The sequence below is a fragment of the Leucopleurus acutus genome (assembly GCF_964270905.1).
Source record: "Leucopleurus acutus genome assembly, chromosome: 3".
NCBI classification, from domain to species: domain Eukaryota; kingdom Metazoa; phylum Chordata; class Mammalia; order Artiodactyla; family Delphinidae; genus Leucopleurus; species Leucopleurus acutus.
In genome coordinates this window covers 19,152,514-19,172,743 of record NC_139145.1, presented here as the reverse complement: position 1 = coordinate 19,172,743, position 20,230 = coordinate 19,152,514, and the positions used below count along the sequence as shown (strand labels likewise).

Below are 20,230 nucleotides of genomic sequence, written 5' to 3'. Positions count from 1 at the left end.
GACAAATTTAGGGCAGCAGGGCAGGGCCGAGTCCCTCGCAGCAGAATTTAATTGCCCAGTGTGTTAAGTATGGACTTAGGGGAGCAGCAGGGCTGGGGTAGAAATAAGGGGACTTCTCTTTTAAACATCATTTGATGTTTCAAAAAGGGCATCAAGGAGCTATCGCGGGAAAGCCTAACTGTTGGACCTTACATGCATTGTGTTGTTCAGTATTGTCTTTACTTTGAATGAGGGTGGGAGGGCGCGGACCGGGGGAGGCAGAGTTATTGCTGGTCTAGGGCTTCTGAACGCGGAGCCGCCGCGTGCACCCCCGCTAGCCAGCGAGTGGGTCGCTCCGATTCCTCCCATCAGACGTGCAGAGTCGGGGCCGGGCCGGCGGCCTCGGGCTCCCGGGGGAGCCCGGGCGCAGCCCCGCGACGGTCGGAGGTGCGGTTTTCAGCTGCCGCCCTGACCCTGCGGGCGACTCCACTCGTGCGCAGGGAGGCTCGGCCACCCCTCCGCGGAGCCGCGAGTGGGCGAATCCAGAGCCTCGGAGCAACTGTCGCAGGTTCCGGTTCCGTTGACAGCGGCGCCGGAAACCAGGCCACGGGCTGCGGGACCAGGTGAGAGCCGGCTGGCTTCCCTGCCGGGAGGTACGGTCAGAGGGCGGAGCGCGGTGGGCGGCTGCTCGGCTACGCAGGCTCCCAGGCCCCGGGTCTTCTGTAAAGCCGCGGGACTAAGCCCCCTCACCAGTCCGCCCTTGGGTTTGTTTTCTCCTCAGACGTCGGCCAGGGCCGGGAGTTGGACTCCTACATTCTCAGAGACCCTTCGGGGAGCCGCCCCTACCTGGGGAGTGGCTCGAACTCACACGTCCCATCCTATTGCGACCCTGCCGAGCCGGAGGTAACCGTTGCGGACGTGGGAGCCAGGCAGGGCATTCGACTAAGGTCTTTTGAAGGATGAGTAGGAGTTTGCCAGTAATATGCATGCTAATGAAGGTGAAACTCCCAGCAGGGGCTGTAGTCCAAGAAGATTGGTGGGCTTTTTCCTCCTTCCAGGTTTGGTTAATGACAGAAGAAAGATTTGAAACTTGAAATAAAGATGTGCAATGAAGAAAAGGAACAGGGTGATATGATACACTAATAGGTACGGGGTGGGGCAGAGGGGGCAACATTAGATACCGTGGTCTAGGAGAACATCTCTGAAGAAATGCGTTTGAAACCCTAACAAGGACCCAGTCATAGGGAGATCTGAAAGAGTGTTCAGGCAGAGGGAAAAAGCCCTGAGGTAGAAATAAACTGATGTTCAAGAAATATTAAGAAAACTAGTGTGGTTGGAATATGGCCATTAAGGAAGAGAGTGGTAGGAGATGAAGTTGGAGAGGTGGTTGGGAGTTGACTCACATAGAGCCTTGCAGACCCATCTCCCATACTTATTCTGAGTATGTGGAAATCTATTGGATTTTAAGCAAAGGAGTGATGTGTCAGGTGAAGACTGGATAGAGATGGGGGGTGAAAAGATTAAGTGTTGGGTCGGTGGAGGCTGTCCAGTTCTGTGTCAGGCAAAGGGGACCTTTCTGTGATTTGCGCAAACTTCCCTTCTTCTCCCCTGGCCCCAGAAGGGGCCCTCTTGTGTTAGGATGTTGAAGACTGGGGACAAAACCCCTATGCATGCCTTGGTGGGGATTTCAGTATTGCACTCATGTCTCTTCCTGCCCAACTGAGACAAGTTTGAGCTCAGGGCCTCCTAGTTAGGAAATGGATGTACCCCCCGTGGACCAGGCCCTGGGCTGGGCACTGAGGGGACAGAGGATGAGATTGGACTCCAGCCCTGAGCAGCTCAGTCTAGTGCGGGGAGACAGACATGTGAATAGGCAGTTTACTGTGCCGCAGTGCTGAGAACTCAGATGTGTGTGGTATAGGCGCCCTTGACAGAGGTTTGGTTTGTGAAGCAGAGGAGGAGGCAGGGAGATTTCATTGAGAGCTTCATGGGCTTCATGATTAAACAGCATCTTGTGTTCTCCGTGCAGAGAAGCATGGAGGGCACTCTATACACAGGAATAGCTTGTGCAAAGGAAGTAAATGTACAATTGCAAAGGGCATGTTATGTCAAACCGTGGCAGTGATGCATAAAGGGGTGACAGGATCTGATGTGTTGTATTGGGGTGATCACCCTGGTAGATAATTTCTGTCCATGTGAGACCTTGGGAAGGAGGGCTTAGGATAATGGAAATGAAACTCCCTGGATTAATCCTGAAGACAAACTCACACTCATCCATCCTTGTGCCTGGTGAAGATGACCGGCTGTGATTAAGGGAGAGTGGCTAACCCTGGACAGGCCGAATTGGCCTCTTGGGCTTTTCGGATGGAATACCTGCAAGCAGTTCTGTTTTCCCATCTCGTTTATTTTATTAAAAAAAATTTATTGAGGTAATCACATTTATCAGTTCAGTGTACATTTAACTGGTCCACACAGGCCCTTTTTCTCCTTTGCATTTATTTACATATTCCCTTTTATCCCCATTTTCCCCATTCCCTCCCCCCCACCCAACTGCAGCAAACCACTCTGATGTGTTTGGTACATATCCTTTTATTTGCATGTGTCCTTGGTTGTACGCATATATTTTTTAAAAACATAAGTGGTATTCTGCCTGGACTTCATTTTGTTTCTTTTTTTTCCCTCAGTACCGTGTTTTGGGATCTTACTGATGTTGCTGTGGGTATATCCGGAACATGGTTTCTCAGTGCTACCCAGGTTTCCATAGGTGCATCTCCCACATTTTACTTGACTTATCACTTCCCGTAGGCCCCTGGGTTGTCTCAAACTCCCTGCCACAACACAGCACTGGGATGAAAATTCTTGTACCCATCTCCTCCCTCAGCTTTTTAATACAATTTCAAGATGCTGACTTCGGCTTCCCTTTGATAATCCTGGTATTAGTTGATGTCTGACAGGGCCATACTGTTTGACCTTGGTGAGGTTGTAACCTTTCTTGAGCAGTGTTTATTTTCAGTAAATTGTGATTCTGGTTCCCACTCTTGGCAAACATTCTTTTGTACTGCCATCTTTCCTAGCTGATCATCTCACAGGCTCTGTGGTTACTTTCCTGTTTCTTGTCATCATTAATCATTGCTGTACACTCATTCCAACCACAAATATTGGCTGCTTTCCTTTCCTGGTGAGATGGTGGCCTGTTAAGCTGGTCCAGAGAGGACTGTGCTTCAGAGAAGGACTCTGGAGCCTGGAGCCAGACTGCCCAGCTTCGGTTCCAGGTCCTCTACTTCCCAGCTACGTGACCTTGAGCAATTTATTTAATCTGAGTTTCATTTTCTCATCCGTAAAGTAGGTCTAATAATTGTACCTACCTCATAGTGCTTTTGTAAGAATTAAGTGAATTAATGCATGCCAAGTCATTAGAACAGCACCTGTCACATAATAAGCCCCTATAAAATATTAACTATTCATAGCAATAATTATTATTATATTATTTCCAACAGGTATCCCTGTTATATTTTGCCTGTAGTGGTTCATATTCCAGTTATAGGGTATTTCCTCAGGGGGCATGAAGAGGGGGGCATGTCTTCTAGACACCATGATTAACAAATTCTACTGTGATAGTGTCAATCATAGGAGGGAGGGCATAAATACATCTCAAGGCCCTGGGTACCATTTCTCCATTACTCATCCCCTGTCTGATAAGGAGATAGTGGCTATAGGTTGGACCAAGATGATGGGGTCAGGGCTAACAGTACTGGTGGGAATGGGAAGAGAGGCTGGTGAGACTGGGAGAATCCCGATGGTCACTTTGGACACAGAATTCTCTTTGTGATGTTACTCTGTACCCTTCTTTGAGAGAATGAACAACTGGCTAGATTTGAACATTTGAGAGATGCATTTGACAGAGCCCTCTCACTTTAAATCCCATAGATGGAAAGATGGGGAGCAAAATCAACTCTATCACCAGCATTTTAAGGATTGTCCATGTGTTCAGTGTCAAAGGCTGCTCTGAAATGGAGGGGAGCAGTGGCCCAGTGTTGAAGGGACTTAGGAATGGGACCTTAGTGGTAGGAAAGGTGGGACAAGAAAAGTCAACTTTCTTCAATGGTACCATGAGGAGGAAGAGTTTTACAACCAGAGATGTTCTAGTCTAGTGGGGGAGGCAAGCCCTCAAACAGATCGTTACCCAGTGATCAAAACTGAAATAGAAGGGTGCCAAGTGAGAGTGGAGGGAGCCAGGTGAGAGCAGGCTAGGGACAGCTGCAGAAGGAGATGACCTCTTAGCTGCCTTGGAAAGGATGGGCCAGATTCTCAAGTAGTCCAGGAAGTGAGGGGTGATGGAGAGCATACCAAGGCACGGAGCTGTGAAGGAACAAGGGAATATGAGCTGCCTGTCTGTGGGCAAGCGGCAGGGAGGCTGAGGTAGGAGTGGTGGGCAAGGCCTCTCAGGCCATTGTGGTCAGCATTTGTTCCATAGGCTGTGCTTTCAAGCATCAGCCATTCAAGGACTGCCTTCATGGCTTCTATCACTATAGTATATGGAAAATCAAATCCACTAAGTGAAGAGGTGGCCATAATGAACATATGAAAATACATGAAACATTAGAATATGCGATGTATGTATGGATTTCTACTTAGATAGCATAGATAGTATTGCCTGCTGAGGGCTCTGCAAGGCCTGCTCTCTTTTCCGATTAAAAAAGAGATGAGGGGAATTTCCTGGTGGTCTAGTGGTTAAGACTCCGCGATTCCACTGCAGGGGTCATGGGTTCAATCCCTGGTCGGGGAACTAAGATCCCTGCATGCTGTGGCACAGCCAAAAAAAATTTTAAAAAGAGATGAACAAGGATTCTAATGAAAAGAGTTGAAAACAGAGTAATTTTCTCACCGTGATTCAGAAGACCCGTCCTCACGCCTACCTGCACCTCCAATGGGCACCCTGGCTGGAGGTGATGGAAGCTGTGTACAGATATGTTAAGCTGGGAATTTCTAAGCATTGATATATGATATGGGAATGGTGAGGTGGGATCTGGGAGCCCTCCTCACTGTGCCCCTCTGGCCCAGGTGGGGCCTGACACAGTGGCTGCCATGGAGCAGTGTGCAAGTGTGGAGAGAGAGGTGGACAAGGTCCTGCAGAAGTTCCTGACCTATGGGCAGCACTGTGAGCAGAGCCTGGAGGAGCTGCTGCACTACGTGGGCCAGCTGCGGGCTGAGCTGGCCAGCGCAGGTGGGTGTCCCCCCACTAGAGCCCCACACCTGCCTCCCTTGGGGCCTAGGAGACCCCAAGGCTGCTTGATAATAGGGTTCTGGAAGGACGATGGTTAGGGCATTGATACATGGATCCCTAGGCCTCTTCAATGGGGAACAATGGAAGTCTCTGAGCTATTTCAAAAAGCCCAACAGAAATTATTAATTTACCTGAGATTATTTTCACTTACGTTTTGTTTTCAATTTGCTTTTCTATTTTGAGTCTTTAAGACACTTTAAGATAATTTCAAGTTTACAGAAAAGTCCTAAGAACAGTATAAAGAGCTCATATATACCCTTCACCAAGATTCACCAACTGCTAGTATGTTGCCATATTTGCTTTATCAGTTTTCTTGCATATTCTTACTTTTAAAACCATTAGAAAGTAAGCTGCAGATATCATACAGCTAAGCCTTTGGTGTGTATGTCCTAAGATCAAGGGCATTCTCTTACGTAAGTACAGTATAATTATTAAAATCAAGAAGTTAGACATTAATATTATGACCTAATGAATATAGCTCATATTTCAATTTGCCACTATCCAATAATTTTTGTAAAACATTTAAATTTTATTTTCCAGTCCAGGATCCAATCCAAGATCAAGCATTGCACTTAGTTTCTTGTGTCTAATCTTTAGTTTTTTAAATCTGGGACATTTCCTCCACCTGCCTTTGCCTTTCATGACATTGACATTTTGGAAACATTAAAGCCAGTGATTTTGCAGAACGTCTCTCGATTTGGATTTGTTTGCTGTTTCCTTATTTTTTTGCATTTTGGGCAAGAGTACTTCAGAACTGATGTGTTTCTCAGTGCATCACATCAGGAGGTACAAGGTATCAGCTTGTTCCATTATGGGTGATGTTAACTTTGATCAAGATCTTTGGTTAAGATGGTGTCTGCCAGGTTCCTACACCCTAAGGTTAATATTTCTTTCTTTAGAGTTAATCAATAAGTAATTTGTGGGGAGGTACTTTGAGACTATATAAATTTCCTGTGCTTTATCAGACTCTGCCCACTGGTTTTAGCATTCATTGATGATTCTTGCGTGAACCAATCATTACAAAATTAGTTGCAACATGGGTGATTTTTCCTGATCTATCATTCCCTATACACTTATTAGTTGGCATTTAACTATAAGAAAGGAGCTTTCCCTTCCTTCTTTCTTCCTTCCTTCCTCCCTTCCTTCCTTCCTTCATTCCAAGTTCATACTCATAAATTCTTACATTATTCAATGGGTTATAATCCATTACTGTTATTATTTATTTTGGTGATCAAATTGTCTTAGATTTGACCAGAGGTAACCCCTAGTTCCTTTTTTTTTTGATTGAGCTATAATTCACATTAAAATTCACCCTTTTAAAGTGTACAATTTAGTGGGTTTTTAGTATATTTCCAGAATTGTACAGTCTTTACCACTATCCAATTACAGAACATTTTCATCTCTCTAAAAAGAATCCCCCACCCATTAATAATCACTCCATTTCTCCTTCTCCCCCAGCCCCTGGCAACCACTAATCTACTTTCTCTCTATGGACTTACCTATTCTGGACAGTTCATATAAACGGAATCATATAATATGTGGCCTTTTATATTCTTTCACTTAGCGTGTTTTCAAGGTTCATCCCTATTGTACCATGTACTTCATTCTTTTTTTATGTGCTGGGTCATATGGTAACTCTCTGTTCAACTTTTTGAAGAAAATGTTGGCACACTGTTTTGTGTGCACACTGTTTGGCACACTGTTTTCCAAAGTACCTGCAACATTTTATATTCCCACCAGCAACGTATGAGGGTTCCAGTTTCCTCACATCCTCACCAACACTTATTATCACCTGTCTTTTTGGTTATAGCCATCCTAGTAGGAGTAGGCCCAGCCACCACCTCCTGTTTGTATTTGTCAGGACTCATTCAGTTACAGGTGACAGAAACCTAGTTCAGACTAGCTTAAACAAACAAAGGGGGTATGGTTGCTGGATTTATAGATTCAGGTAACTGAAAGGTCCAGCCCAGTTGGATGTAAGTGCTCATGTGATACCTTCAATCTACACTGGCTTCATTCTCAGAGTAGTGCTCCCCTGAGGTGGCCATGGTGCTCCAGCAACTCCAGTTCACTTTTGTTTGTTTAGCAACCTGGCAGAATGCTTCTCTCTTCCAGGGCTTCTGGTCTTGGAGCTTGAGACGCTCCCTGGCCCTATTGGGTCACGTTCCCTTCCCTGGGTTGTGTTTTCTTCCCTGAACCGAGGTGCTGCCATCTAAAGAAGGGACATAGATGCTGGGCTGGAAGAAGGGACCCGTGCCCTGTCTGCCCTCTCTATTCCAAGCCCCACGTGCTCTTGGTAGTTCGTGTGGCTCATCCAGTCATGGGGGGTGGACACCACTGTAAACCTGGCATCCTGAGCCAGAAATGTCCTTGTGCTTCCCTGGAGGACCCTGGCCTGCCTGGTGTCCTCTGGGTTAATTAGAGGCATTAACATGGGAACAATACTTTACGGTTCAAAGCCTTCCCACAGGGTATCTCCTTCAAGATAATAAGGAGCCATCTGGGTGGTGGTGAGGAGCCTGGGCTTCAGATCACTGCTGTGACATCTGGCAAGTTACTGCCTCAGCTTCCTCAGCTGTAGTACAAGATACTAACAGTGCCCACTGCATAGAATGGTGGTGAGGATTAAATGAGCTAAAACCAAATACTTGCCCACAGTAAGTGCCAAATCATCTTCATTTCACAGCAACCTACAAGGCCAGTGCTATCACCCCCATTTTGCAGATGAGGAAATGAAGACTCTGAGAGATGAACCGGCTTGTCCCACTTGACCAATTCCAAGTCATGTAGTTAAAAAGTGGCAGGACCTGTAGTAGAAGCTTTCACTTTGGAGTTCAGGGCTGCTTCCCGGCCTCCATGCTGGCATTTAGAATAAGGAGGCAGGGACAAGGTCTTCTCCTCTGTGTCCTGACTCATTGCCAGTGTTTCTCTGCAGCCCTCCAGGGGACCCCTCTCTCAGCCACCCTCTCCCTGGTGATGTCTCAGTGCTGCCGGAAGATAAAAGACACCGTGCAGAAACTGGCTTCAGACCACAAGGACATTCACAGCAGTGTCTCCCGAGTGGGCAAAGCCATTGACAGGGTGAGCATGTGGGTGGCCCCGGACTGGGGGCGGGAACACCTGCTGCTAGTGTGTAGCAGGGCTTCTCAGGAAGCCAGTGTGAGAAGTGAGACCCTGAGTCACAGGGCCCTGTCTCTTATCCTCGTCAGAACTTTGACTCTGAGATTTGCGGTGTAGTCTCCGACGCAGTGTGGGACTCTCGGGAGAAGCAGCAGCAGATCCTGCAGATGGCCATCTTGGAGCACCTGTACCAGCAGGGCATGCTCAGTGTTGCTGAGGAGCTGTGCCAGGTAACGAGCCCGCTGGGAAGGCACTGGTACCTGCCTGTTCTGCTTTCTACTTGGTAGTTTTCTTTATATTAGGACCCCGTTATTATTTTTTTCTTGTATCCAGACAGGTCGGCTTATTTACATGACTCAAATATGTATGTCATCAGCTCTGATTGTCTGATAGGGATACCTCTTCCCAGAGACCTGTTTCCAGTGGACAGTTGGCCTGGCAGGGCATCCTCCCCTCTGGACTGCACATGGGAAGTCCAATGTTTCCTCTAAGATCGCCCCTTAACTTTGCTTCCATTGTAGACCAGCTCCTTTCTGTTGATGCATTCTTTCCTTAAATGGGTTAATAGCTATTTTAAAAATTGTATTTAATTTATTAAAACTAAAAAAAAACAAAAACAGTTCACCCATTTCTCCCACACCCTACCCTGCACCTCTGGTAACCACCAATCTGTTCTCTGTGTTTATGAGCTTGGTTTTCTTAAAAAAAACTTTTTTAGATTCCACATATGAGTTCATATGGTATTTGTCTTTCTCTGTCTGACATTTCATTTAGCATAATGGTCCATCCACAATGTTACCACAAACGATAGGATTTTCCTACTTTTTTAATGGCTGAATAATATTTCATTTTACACACACACACACACCATCTTCTTTATCCATTCATCCATTGATGGGCACTTACGTTGTTTCCTTATCTTGGCTATTGTAAATAATGCTGCGATGAATATGGGGGTGCAGATATCTTTTCAAGTTAGTGTTTTTATTTTGTTTGGATAAGTACCCAGAATTGGAATTGCTGGATCATATGGTAGCTCTATTTTTAATCTTTTGAGCCATACTGTTATCCATAGTGGCTGCACCAATCTACATTCCCACCAAAGGTGCACGAAGTTTCCTTTTTCTCCACATCCTTGCCAACACTTGTTATTTCTTATCTTTTTGATAATAACCATTCTAACAAGTGCAAGGTGATGGCTCACTGTGATGTTGATTTGCATTGCTCTGCCCTGATGATTGAGGTAGAGAAGCTTTTCATGTGCCTGTTGGCCATTTTGATGTCTCCTTTGGAAAAATGTCTATTCAGATCTTCTCTCCATTTTTTAAGGGTTTTTTTTTGCTATTGAGTTATATGAGTTTTTATATATTTTGGATATTAGTCCCTTATCAGATACACAATTTGCAAATATTTTCTCCCGTTTGGTAGGTTGCCTTTTCATTTTGTTGATGGTTTCCTTTGCTGTGCAGAAGCTTTTAATTTAGTTTGATGTAGTCCTGCTTTTTATTTTTTGCTTTTGTTGCTTCTTTAAATAAATTTTAGAAATCAGTGCCCCTGATATAAAAAGAGAGTAGCTATAAAAATATATACAATGGGGCTTCCCTGGTGGCGCAGTGGTTGAGGGTCCGCCTGCCGATGTAGGGGATTTGTGCGGGTTTGTGCCCCGGTCTGGGAAGATCCCACATGCCGCAGAGCGGCTGGGCCCGTGAGCCGTGGCCGCTGAGCCTGCGCATCCGGAGCCTGTGTTCCGCAGTGGGAGGGGCCACAGCAGTGAGAGGCCCGTGTACCGCAAAACAAAACAAAACAAAACAAACAAACAAAAATATATATATATATACATATATATATATATACACACAATGGGGGCTTCCCTGGTGGCGCAGTGGTTAAGAATCCGCCTGCCAATGCAGGGGATATGGGTTCAAGCCCTGGTCCGGGAAAATCCCACATACTGCGGAGCAACTAAGCCCGTGCGCCACAACTACTGAGCCTGTGCTCTAGAGTCCGTGAGGCACAACTACTGAGCCCACATGCCATAACTACTGAAGCCCGCGCACCTAGAGCCTGTGCTCCGCAACAAGAGAAGCTGCAATGAGAAGCCCGCGCACCACAACCAAGAGTAGCCCCTGCTCGCCTCAAGTAGAGAAAAGCCCACGTGCAGCAACAGACCCAACGCAGCCACAAATAAAATAAATAAAATAAAATTTAAAATATAAAAAAAAAAATATATATATACAATGAAAAGTGAAGTTATTAATTTCTAGGTAGAGTTGGTTGCCAGCCAGAGGTCTGAGTGCCTGGTAATCCCTTTCTTAAAAAGGAAGATTAGTAAAATGACGAAGTAGCACTTGTTAGGTGTTAAAGACACACTAGAAGTGAAAATAAAGGATACTTTCCCTTAATGTAATTAGGGGGATTGAAAAGGAATAATTTTCTCTCCATGCTACTCAGTGTGGGTCTCCAGTACCCCAGCAGGTGGGGTGGGGTTTGCAGTCTGCTCTCTGGGAGGCCAGCATGTAGCACTCAGCCTCCCAGAACTGAACTGGGAATAAGAGGGGTCCAGGTGTCTGGCAAGAGACCATGGCTCCTCATGTAAAACCTGGCCCTCTCTAGCTTGTCTTTGGTGGATGAGGTTTTATTAGGTGTAGAGCAGAGAATTTTGGAAACGCTGTCCTCCAGTGGTGAATTGTTCTCTCTCCCTCTAGGAATCAACACTGAATGTGGATTTGGATTTCAAGCAGCCTTTCCTGGAGTTGAATCGAATCCTGGAAGCTCTGCATGAACAAGACCTGGGGCCAGCATTGGAGTACGTTGGCCCTTGGGTGGGCCCGCGGGGGACAGGGCTTGTCTGTGCTCTTCACCTCACTCAGCGTACTTGACACGTCTCCAGCTCTGTCTCACGGGCCTCACATAGGCTCTTGGAGGCTTTTCCAGGGCCCCTTCTCTCGCCCCACCAGCTCCACACTCAGCTGGCCCCTTTCTTCCCAGATGGGCCGTCTCCCACAGGCAGCGTCTGCTCGAGCTCAACAGCTCCCTGGAGTTCAAGCTGCACCGACTGCACTTCATCCGCCTCCTGGCAGGTGGCCCTGAGAAGCAGCTGGAGGCCCTCAGCTACGCCCGGCACTTCCAGCCCTTTGCTCGGCTTCACCAGCGGGGTACGTGCCCCGAGTTCCAGGGTGGGCAATGCTGGGCTCTGGCGGATATCACGTCTGGGATTGCCCGTCCCTGCCCCACGTGGGGCTGCGTGGGAACCCCTCCCCAACTGTCGCCCAGGTGAACTACAAACTCAAGGCCCTTCCTCACCGCCTCTGCCATACCCTCCTAGCTTCATCTCACACCACCTCTGGTCCCCAGCCACGTGCCACACCCCCACCCAGAGCTCACCAGGCCTGCCCACGACACGCGTGCCCTCATGCTGCTCTGCCTCACAGTAGGAATTCCAAACCTCAGTTGTTTGAGCCTCACCTTCCAGATGTTCACAATTAGTAACCACCCGACTACTAGTAACTTTTTTCTTTAGCTCCCCTCACATTTATTACTTCACATTTTATTTAGAGATAAACAACATGAAAGCCCAGCAATGTTATGAAATCTTAGCTAGATACTGCTGCCTCCTGAAAGCTTTTTAAAAAGGGAGATTAGGGAATTCCCTTGGAGTCCAGTGGTTAGGACTTCACACTTTCATTGCATGGGGCATGGGTTTGATCCCTGGTCAGAGAACTAAGATCCCTCATGCCGCAAGGCATGGCCAAAAAAAAAAAAAAGGCGGGGGTGGGTTGGGGGGATTAGCTAGTGTTGGAGAATAGAGACATGAGTGCTGGCCTGAGTTCACTCCTTGATGCAGCTGAAAAGATGGGAAGGAAACTGAAACCCCTACCTACCTCATGCTGTGGGGTCATGATTGCCACAGAAGCAGGCCTGAGACCCCACTTCCTCACTGGATTTTAGGGAAAACTGGTTTTGCCAGAGGGCATTTTAACCCCCATTTGGTCAGGTCTCGGGCCTGGGAGCCATGGGGCTCATACTGCCTCTGCAGCCCTGCCACAACAGGGCTGGATGCAGAACCCTGGGAAAAGGCTGCCTCCTTGTACCCTGATGCCCCCTTGCCTTGTAGAGATCCAGGTGATGATGGGCAGTCTGGTATACCTGCGGCTGGGCTTGGAGAAGTCACCCTACTGCCACCTCCTGGACAACAGCCATTGGGCCGAGATCTGTGAGACCTTTACGCGCGATGCTTGTTCCCTGTTGGGCCTTTCTGTGGAGTCACCCCTCAGCGTCAGGTACAGCCAGCCCTGTGGGGGCAGCACAAGTGGGAGGGTTGAGGGAAACCCAATTTGCCAAGGCCCTGCCACGTCCAGGAATGGTGCTTGGTGCCTTCACAGACCTAAACTGGCTGTCTTAGTCATTCTTCCAGATAGGAATTACCTTTCTTTCTACAGTTGGAGAAACAGATTTAGAAAGAGTTGTGGCCTGGGATCACCACAAGGTCAATGACAGGGTCAAGGTTCCCTTTTTTTTTTTTTTTTTTTTTTTTTGTGGTACGCGGGTCTCTCACTGCTGTGACCTCTCCCGGAGCACCTGCTCCAGACGCGCAGGCTTAGCGGCCGTGGCTCATGGGCCCAGCCGCTCCGCAGCATGTGGGATCCTCCCGGACCCGGGCACGAACCCGTGTCCCCTGCATCGGCAGGCGGACTCCCAACCACTGCACCACCAGGGAAGCCCAAGTTTCCCATTTTATAGTCTCTTGAGTGAGGTCTGTTTCTCCTGCACCTCACCCCTGGATTATCACAAGACCCTCTGACAGCCTGGCCTTCTTGCCACCTCATCTCTCAAACACGACTTTCCTTCAGGGAGACTTGAGTGGCTGAGTCATATGTGCTGAGAGCTTTCACTCAGAAGACTCCTTTATAGTTAATATTCTTCTCATGGCTTCACAACGAACCAAGGAGTTAGAGGTACTGTTATCCTCATTTTACATGAGAAAACAGGCTCCTAGGGCCTCACAGGGACTAAAGGTCACCTGGACCTGACCCCACCACATACCGCACCACAGTGGTGTATTTTATTTAGGCTGGCTGTGGAATCTCACGCCTTGCCCCACTGTGATAGGCTGCACCCTCCAATTCGTTACCACAGACTCTGGTTATAGAACAGTCTTTCCCAGTGGGAACACCGGTGCCTTAGGACGGTTCTGTTGCACACAACTGCCCTGCGTGTTGTAGGCGTTTGGTACCCAAGGCTCCAGCCAGTCGGCTCCCCACCCCCCGCCCAATCCTTGTGAGGACTGAATCTGCTTTTTCCTGTATCTAAGTGCCCTGGTTGACTGCAGTTACAGAGGTGCACTGTGACAATGGAATGGGGTAGACAGGCAGGATGGGGCCCTTCCAAACATCACTGTCCCTGTCACACCAAGGACTTATCAGTGCTTGGGATGAACAGATTATCTCTCCCCTGGATTTTCCTTTTGTGTTTATTATAGATTCTCAAATTTGGGGGTGCATTAGAATGACTTTTTAGAGTTGGACGCATGACTACATATGTGGCTTTATGTGTTACCTGAGAGATTTTTAAGTACCGGTTTGATCAAGTGCCACTTTGAAACCTTGTCCCAAGTCACATTCCAACAATGTGCTGGTCCTTCTGTCTGTCTGCTGGGTTCTTGGTCAGGGTCACTCCAGCCCCTGCTCTTTGTTCTGCAGCTTTGCCTCTGGCTGTGTGGCGCTGCCAGTGCTGATGAACATTAAAGCTGTGATCGAGCAGAGGCAGTGCACTGGGGTCTGGAGTCACAAGGATGAGTTACCGGTGAGGCCTGGCAGGGGGAGGTACAGCAGGAGGTGCTGGGGAGGACAGCCACCATGGGAAGTGGGACTCACACCTCTGCTGGCCTCCCCAGATTGAGATCGAACTAGGTATGAAGTGCTGGTACCACTCAGTGTTCGCGTGCCCCATCCTCCGTCAGCAGACGTCGGATTCCAACCCTCCCATCAAGCTCATTTGTGGCCATGTCATCTCCCGAGATGCACTCAACAAGCTCATTAACGGAGGAAAGTAAGTTCCATGTGCTCTGCTCCACCTTGGCTTGATCCTTCTGCTGGCTGGCCCCCTGAGACATTCTTGGTTCTCCTCCCTTTGTAGGCTGAAGTGTCCCTACTGTCCCATGGAGCAGAACCCAGCAGATGGGAAACGCATCATATTCTGATTCCTGCCTGGGAGGAACTTTGCTGAAAGAGGTTTTTCACCCATGAGCCTTGGTCTGTCTCCGTGGGGGTGGTTGGCTTCTGTGGACTGTGGTTCATTTCAGAGCAACTGGCTGAGGAGTGCCACCACAGGCAGGGGCTGGAGTGGCCCTGTGGCAGAGGCCAAGGAGGGAGATGAAGCAGCCTACATCCGGCAGCTGGCTCCTTGGCTCTAAGGGCAGGGAGACTCTGGCCTCTGTACTCCTGCTCTGTCTCCCCTTCATTATATTTGCTGTTGACTTAGTAGCAACTGACAGAGAAGCAAAGGACTTGGCGGGCACAGCAGATGTCCTCCATCCTGCCCTCAGCCAGGTCTCTTACTGCCACACCAAGGCTTGTGTCCATTCCTCCCACTGTACAGCCTCACAACTGTATGCATCAATTTCCCACTGTAAATAGTCTGGGATAGAACTGAATGCCGTTGTTTTATAACTTTGAGCAAATATATTCACGGGCCTTCTCCTTACTTTGCCCACCTTTAGCTTCACAGGCTAAGAATTACCACGTGCCCACTGCGCACAGGTACTGGGCATGGCCTAACTATTGCTGCTGGTTGGGAGCATGGCAGCCACAGAGCCCAGTCTAAAGAACCCAACCTGCATCTGATTGGGAGAAAAAGCTAGGAGATGGCAGACCCTGGGCAAGGTGCTTTTACATATACACATATAAAATCATATTACCTCCTTATTAGAGATGAGTGTGAAGGGATGTAGGAAGATGAAGTGACTTGCCCAAAAAGGCTCACAGCTTATCAAGAAGAGAGCTTGGAGTTTAAACCAGATCCAACCCTCAAGCCCAAGGTCCTTCCAGTTTATTCCGGGGTGCCTGAAGCTTGGCTGCTGTGTGTACTGGGTCCTGTGCTGGGCCTTTGAAAACAGGAAGGCACCATAAGTCTAAAATGTTTGAAGGGATTAGGTTATGGGGCCATTATGCCAAGCAGGAGAGATGGCCTGGGGTTCTGCAATTAACTTCATATATCTATTTAAAATTTACTGTGTGGGTGGGTACATTCCTTCTGTCAGCTTCCCAGTGGCATTTAAGTCTCTTGGGGAAAAAGAAAAGAGGAATGGGGGTGTCCCCGACATAGGAGCTACAGGCTTAGGTGAAGTGGGGCCTGGGCTCAGCTGGCTCGTCCTGCAGCTCCCAGCTACTCTGGAAGCGGGAGTGGAAAGCTCAGGGTGGGCAGTAGGGTCTATTCTAAGCTTGAGTCTAGCACTGGCTCTGGTGGCCAAGCACTAGCACTGAACATTCTTGAAGTCCTCGGGTCCTCTGAGGAGAAAGGCTGCTTCTGCTCTTTCCTCCCCACCAACTCCTCAGCTCCACCAGTAGCTGCTGCTTAAAAAAACACCCACAGACTCAGCACATTTTAGTTTTGGCATTTATTTCTCCCACATCATCTTCATTGAAGCTCAACAGAAAATAGCACTGATGGAGAAGATGCTGGCTTTGCTGCCGTGAAGTAGCTGTTGGAGCCACCTGGGAAGAACACGTGCCTCAGGGTACCAGAGAGATGCCATGAATGTGGGCAGCCAGCTGGTGCGCTGCCAATGCAACAGCTTCTGGAGCAGGTGCCCAGGTTGCTGCCTAAGTCCTTCACATGGGCGGGGGCAGGGCCTGTACCTCCTCCAGGCACTCGTCATAGGCCTCCTGGTATTCCTCATGGGGTTTGACCATTATCACACAGGTGGGGCGCTTAGAGCCGGCGGCTGCACCCAGGTCCTGCAGAGAAGGAAATAGAAGGGCTGTTTGGAAAGAAGGCCGCACAACCTGTATACCAGGGAGTCACAAACTGATGATCCATGATCCACCAGCCTAATCCAGCCCACAGACTAGTGCTAGTGTCAATGTTAAGACATGTGCTAGTCAGTCAATGTTAACATTTTGCCACCATTTAAACTCAGCAAACTTTCGAGTTGTGGTCCAGCAACACTGGGCCTACAGTTTCACATGGCAACTGTGAAAGGGCTCCAGCCCAGCAGGGGCTGTCCCCTTGGGCAGTGCCTATGCTTTCCAGGTCCCTGCCATCCCCCACTCCCTGGACCCCAGACCTGGCCTCTGCTGTGTAAGGGTAAGGACAGCTTCAGGTCCCTAGAACATCCCCTCTGAAACTGTACCCACCTAATAGGACTTACATATCCAAGTTCACCTTCTGTTTCATTCCCATAGTCCATGGAGAAGGGGATTCCCATTTTACAAGAAAGAAATGGAAGTGCAGAGAGGTAACTTATCTGCAGTCCCTCGTCTAGGAAGCAGCAGAGCCAAGAATCCATCCAGGCCTGTCTTAATTCCAAAGCTCATGCTCCTTCCCACTATGGCCTGCTGCCACATACCTGATCCCAGACACCCTCCCACCTGTGCTGACCAAGATCAGGCACACGTGCTCCTTACCGTCTTAGAGGGGATATAGACGTACGGCAAATTCCGGTCTTCACACATAACTGGGAGATGGCAGTATACCTCAATGGGTAATGTGTCTCCTGCCAAAACCATGATCCTGAAATAAGAGAAACCACTGTCATTTCCAGCTTGCTTTTTCCCTCTTTCAGTCGTAAGTGTTGCCTCTGAGCTGGGCCTTGGGGGTACAGAGATGGCTAAGCTGCCCCATGACCTCAAAGAGTGCAATTATTAATGTGTGTCTCCCAACCTTTAGAAATTCATGCAGGTTGGTTTGGTGAGTGCATTCCTCTGGAGAGGTAATCTCTATTGCTTGGCAACAAGTAAATGCCACCAAGTGTGACAAAGCATACCGCGCTGGGACAGATGAGGTATGAGAGAGATGCCAAGGAGTAAGAGCTCAGCTCTCCTTGGAAGATCAAAAAATGAATCAGGAAATGATACTTGAGAGGAAAGCTGAATGATGAACATGTCAGGCAGCCCGTGGAGGGGCTGGAGACAGGGAAAGCATTTAAGGTCGAGAGAATCAGAAGGATACCAGATACACAGGGGCTGGCTATTGCTGGGGAGCCAGGGATGGCTTTGGAGTCCAGGATGGGGATGGGGCAGACAAGACGGCTAGAAAAACTAGTCACATTTAAGGGCCTTGAGTGCTTCCAGGATCATTCCCAGGAGTGACAGGGAAACAGATCCAATGAAAGCTTGCCAGAGAATCCCCAGCTAGGGCTCTTAGCTGGGAAAGTGTTGGGGTTCTGGGACAAGGGCCTCAGCAGCCCTGATGACACAGAGGGAAGGGTCTGTTCCCTAGGGGAGTGAGAGGAAAACACAAGGAAAAAGCTCTTGGTTCAAAGCACTGCATCCACACTCCTCGTTTTCCTTTTGTCTCATATACTCTCCTCCTCTGCAGGCTCCTCTTCCTTTGAGTAGCCTTTATTTTATTTTATTGGCCGTGCCTCACGGCTTGCGGGATCTTAGTTCCCCAACCAGGGATCGAACCCTGGGCCCCCTGCAGTGGAAGCACGGAGTCCTAACTGCTGGACCGCCAGGGAATTCCTCAGTAGCCTTTAAACGCTGCTGTTCCCACAGCCTGGTCCTTGGCTGCCCTGTCAGTACTTTCTCCCCAGCTGACCCCATCCATAACCAAGGCTTCAAGCACCAACTATGTGTTGACAACTCCCAAATCTATTCTTTCCAGCCTGACCCTCTCCCAAACTGCAAACCCTTATAGCCACTTGCCTGTTTGACATTTCTGCTAGGGAGACGGTTCATATGTCTAAAAGGCACCTCAAAAACTTGTCTAAAACCAAACTCATGATCTTCCCATACAAACCCAGCTCCCTCCACTATTCACTATTTCAGTGAGTGTGCCCTCTGTCCATTCGCCTGGAATCCACACCTCTTCACTCCATATCGGAAAGTCCTCTCATCCATCCACTTTAATTCTTTCCATCTCGCCATCACTAACCCAATCAAAAATTGCCCTCGCCTCTTCTATGCCACAGTAGCCTCCTATCTCAATTTCCCCATCTATTCTTCCACCTCTGATCCTTTCCAAAGTTGCCAGAAAAATCTTCTTAAGGTGTAAACATAATTATGTCACTCCCTGGCTTTAACCCTCAGTGGCCTCCAAAGCTCTGAGTACAAAAACTAAACTTACCATGGCTTACAAAAACCCCATGCGAAGTTAGCACTTCTGTCCACTACTACCCTCTCCTGCCCTGAAATCCACTTTCTTCTGGCAGAATGTCTCCCCTCCCCCCCAGCCCACAAACTAATTCCTATATCTTCAGACCTCAGCTACCCCACCTAGGTCAGACTCCATAGAGCATCAAATCCCCCCAGCATTATTTATCTCTGGAGCACCTACAATGTACCAGACACTTGTGAAAGTAAAGCAGTGAGAGGCTTTTTCCTATTCTCAAAGAGCTTACTTTCTGGCCCTAGTGGGAGATACAGGGAATAAAAATGCAAATAAGTTTCAGGTTCTGATAAATGCCAGAAAGAAAAGATGTAGGATAATAAAGTCATTCTCACTGCACCCTGTACTTTTCCTTCATGGTTACCTATGACACTTGTAATTTTGTGTGTATTTGATTACTGTCATTGTCTCGCCATAGTATAGTGCCTGAAAAAGAGGAGTCAGTAAATAGTCGGCTGAATGAATGAAACTGGGATCTACCCTAAGTGAGCTGGCTTATACGATTCGCTTCCCCTGGAATTCACTTTCCCCATGGTGTCCCTTTGCGCTCGTGTAAGTGATGTATCAGCATCTGTACGGAAGGGAATTTACCTTCTGCACATGAGGGGGAGTCATAGCTCTTTTACCGACTACCTACTAAGTAGCAGGGATACCTTCGTCATCGTTTAGAAATGCAAAATCCGGCGGGAGGGGGTTCTTACCCTTTCTCCCCTTTGTTGATAAATTTCTGAACTTCCTTCACCCCGCGCCGAATCTGCTTCTGCTTTACGGCTGCAACGACAGAAGAATCGGTCGAGGGGACCTCCGCCCGCCACCCGCGCCCTGTCCCGACTCACCCCGGCGTCCACCCGTACCTTTTTTTTTTTTTTGAAGACGCCACGCGGCTTGCGTAACTTCCCCACCTAGGGGTCGAACCCATGCCCCCTCCACTGGAAGCGCAGAGTCTTAACCATTGGACCACCAGGAAAGTCCCGCCGCACCTTTCTTGATGCATTTGTAGAGCTTCCGCGTGAGGCGGCGAGAAGCCAGAGGCTGCGCGATGGGGTTCAGATTCACCAGCAGCTCATGGTAAGTGCGCTCTCCGCAGCACGCGTCCGCCTGAGCCTCCGGCCCGTCTGGATCTGCCTTTATTTTGGTCATGGCAGCGACCGCGGCAACCGAGTGCCCAAAGTACTAATCCACGCGGCCGGCGCTTCAGGAATCACTTCCGGGTCATGCCGCTCTGCAGGAAGCAGGCAGTACACCATAACCAATTAGGAACTCAGGTCTCCGACTCTGACCAATTCTTGACGCTCAGCTTCTTAAATATACAGCACGGAGGGGCGGGGCCTCGGCCGTAGGGGCGGGGCCACTCCATAACTGGGGCGGGGCGGGGCGGAGTGGATTAGGGCCGGAGTCAGAGGGTTCAGGAGGCAAGGGGCGGAGCCCTGAGGGATTCGGGGCCTGGAGGAGGTGAGGAGGCATTGGCACCCAGGCTTGGGCTCTTCTGAGAGTTCGGCGTCACAGAATAGGCGGCGG

General features: G+C 48.8%; 2 protein-coding genes across 2 annotated transcripts; one reads left to right on the top strand and one right to left on the bottom strand.

The window, feature by feature from the left end:
- Window positions 1-462: 462 nt before the first annotated feature.
- Window positions 463-15,029, top strand: RMND5B (required for meiotic nuclear division 5 homolog B). The gene is made up of 11 exons (XM_082835280.1): window positions 463-602; window positions 761-882; window positions 5,041-5,203; window positions 8,199-8,344; window positions 8,473-8,613; window positions 11,089-11,189; window positions 11,372-11,538; window positions 12,498-12,663; window positions 14,083-14,185; window positions 14,277-14,431; window positions 14,519-15,029. The coding sequence occupies exons 3-11, from the start codon at window positions 5,065-5,067 to the stop codon at window positions 14,580-14,582; spliced, it is 1,182 nt and encodes a 393-aa protein (XP_082691406.1). The 5' UTR covers window positions 463-602; window positions 761-882; window positions 5,041-5,064; the 3' UTR covers window positions 14,583-15,029.
- Window positions 15,030-16,010: 981 nt separating this feature from the next.
- Window positions 16,011-19,973, bottom strand: NHP2 (NHP2 ribonucleoprotein). Its single transcript, XM_082836254.1, has 4 exons — window positions 19,693-19,973; window positions 19,414-19,483; window positions 17,008-17,113; window positions 16,011-16,338 (listed from the first exon to the last, which is right to left on the bottom strand). The coding sequence occupies exons 1-4, from the start codon at window positions 19,850-19,852 to the stop codon at window positions 16,213-16,215; spliced, it is 462 nt and encodes a 153-aa protein (XP_082692380.1). The 5' UTR covers window positions 19,853-19,973; the 3' UTR covers window positions 16,011-16,212.
- Window positions 19,974-20,230: the final 257 nt, after the last annotated feature.

Bases quoted from the DNA above. Each gene is read 5' to 3' on its own strand.
- NHP2 (XM_082836254.1), bottom strand. From the start codon at position 19,852: ATGACCAAAATAAAGGCAGATCCAGACGGGCCGGAGGCTCAGGCGGAC. The intron at 17,114-19,413 runs GTAAGAACCCCC...CTCTTATTTCAG, and splicing joins ATCAACAAAGGGGAGAAAGG to GATCATGGTTTTGGCAGGAG. The intron at 16,339-17,007 runs GTAAGGAGCACG...CCTTCTCTGCAG, and splicing joins TCTATATCCCCTCTAAGACG to GACCTGGGTGCAGCCGCCGG.
- RMND5B (XM_082835280.1), top strand. From the start codon at position 5,065: ATGGAGCAGTGTGCAAGTGTGGAGAGAGAGGTGGACAAGGTCCTGCAG. The intron at 11,539-12,497 runs GTACGTGCCCCG...CTTGCCTTGTAG, and splicing joins TGCTCGGCTTCACCAGCGGG to AGATCCAGGTGATGATGGGC. The intron at 12,664-14,082 runs GTACAGCCAGCC...TTTGTTCTGCAG, and splicing joins GAGTCACCCCTCAGCGTCAG to CTTTGCCTCTGGCTGTGTGG.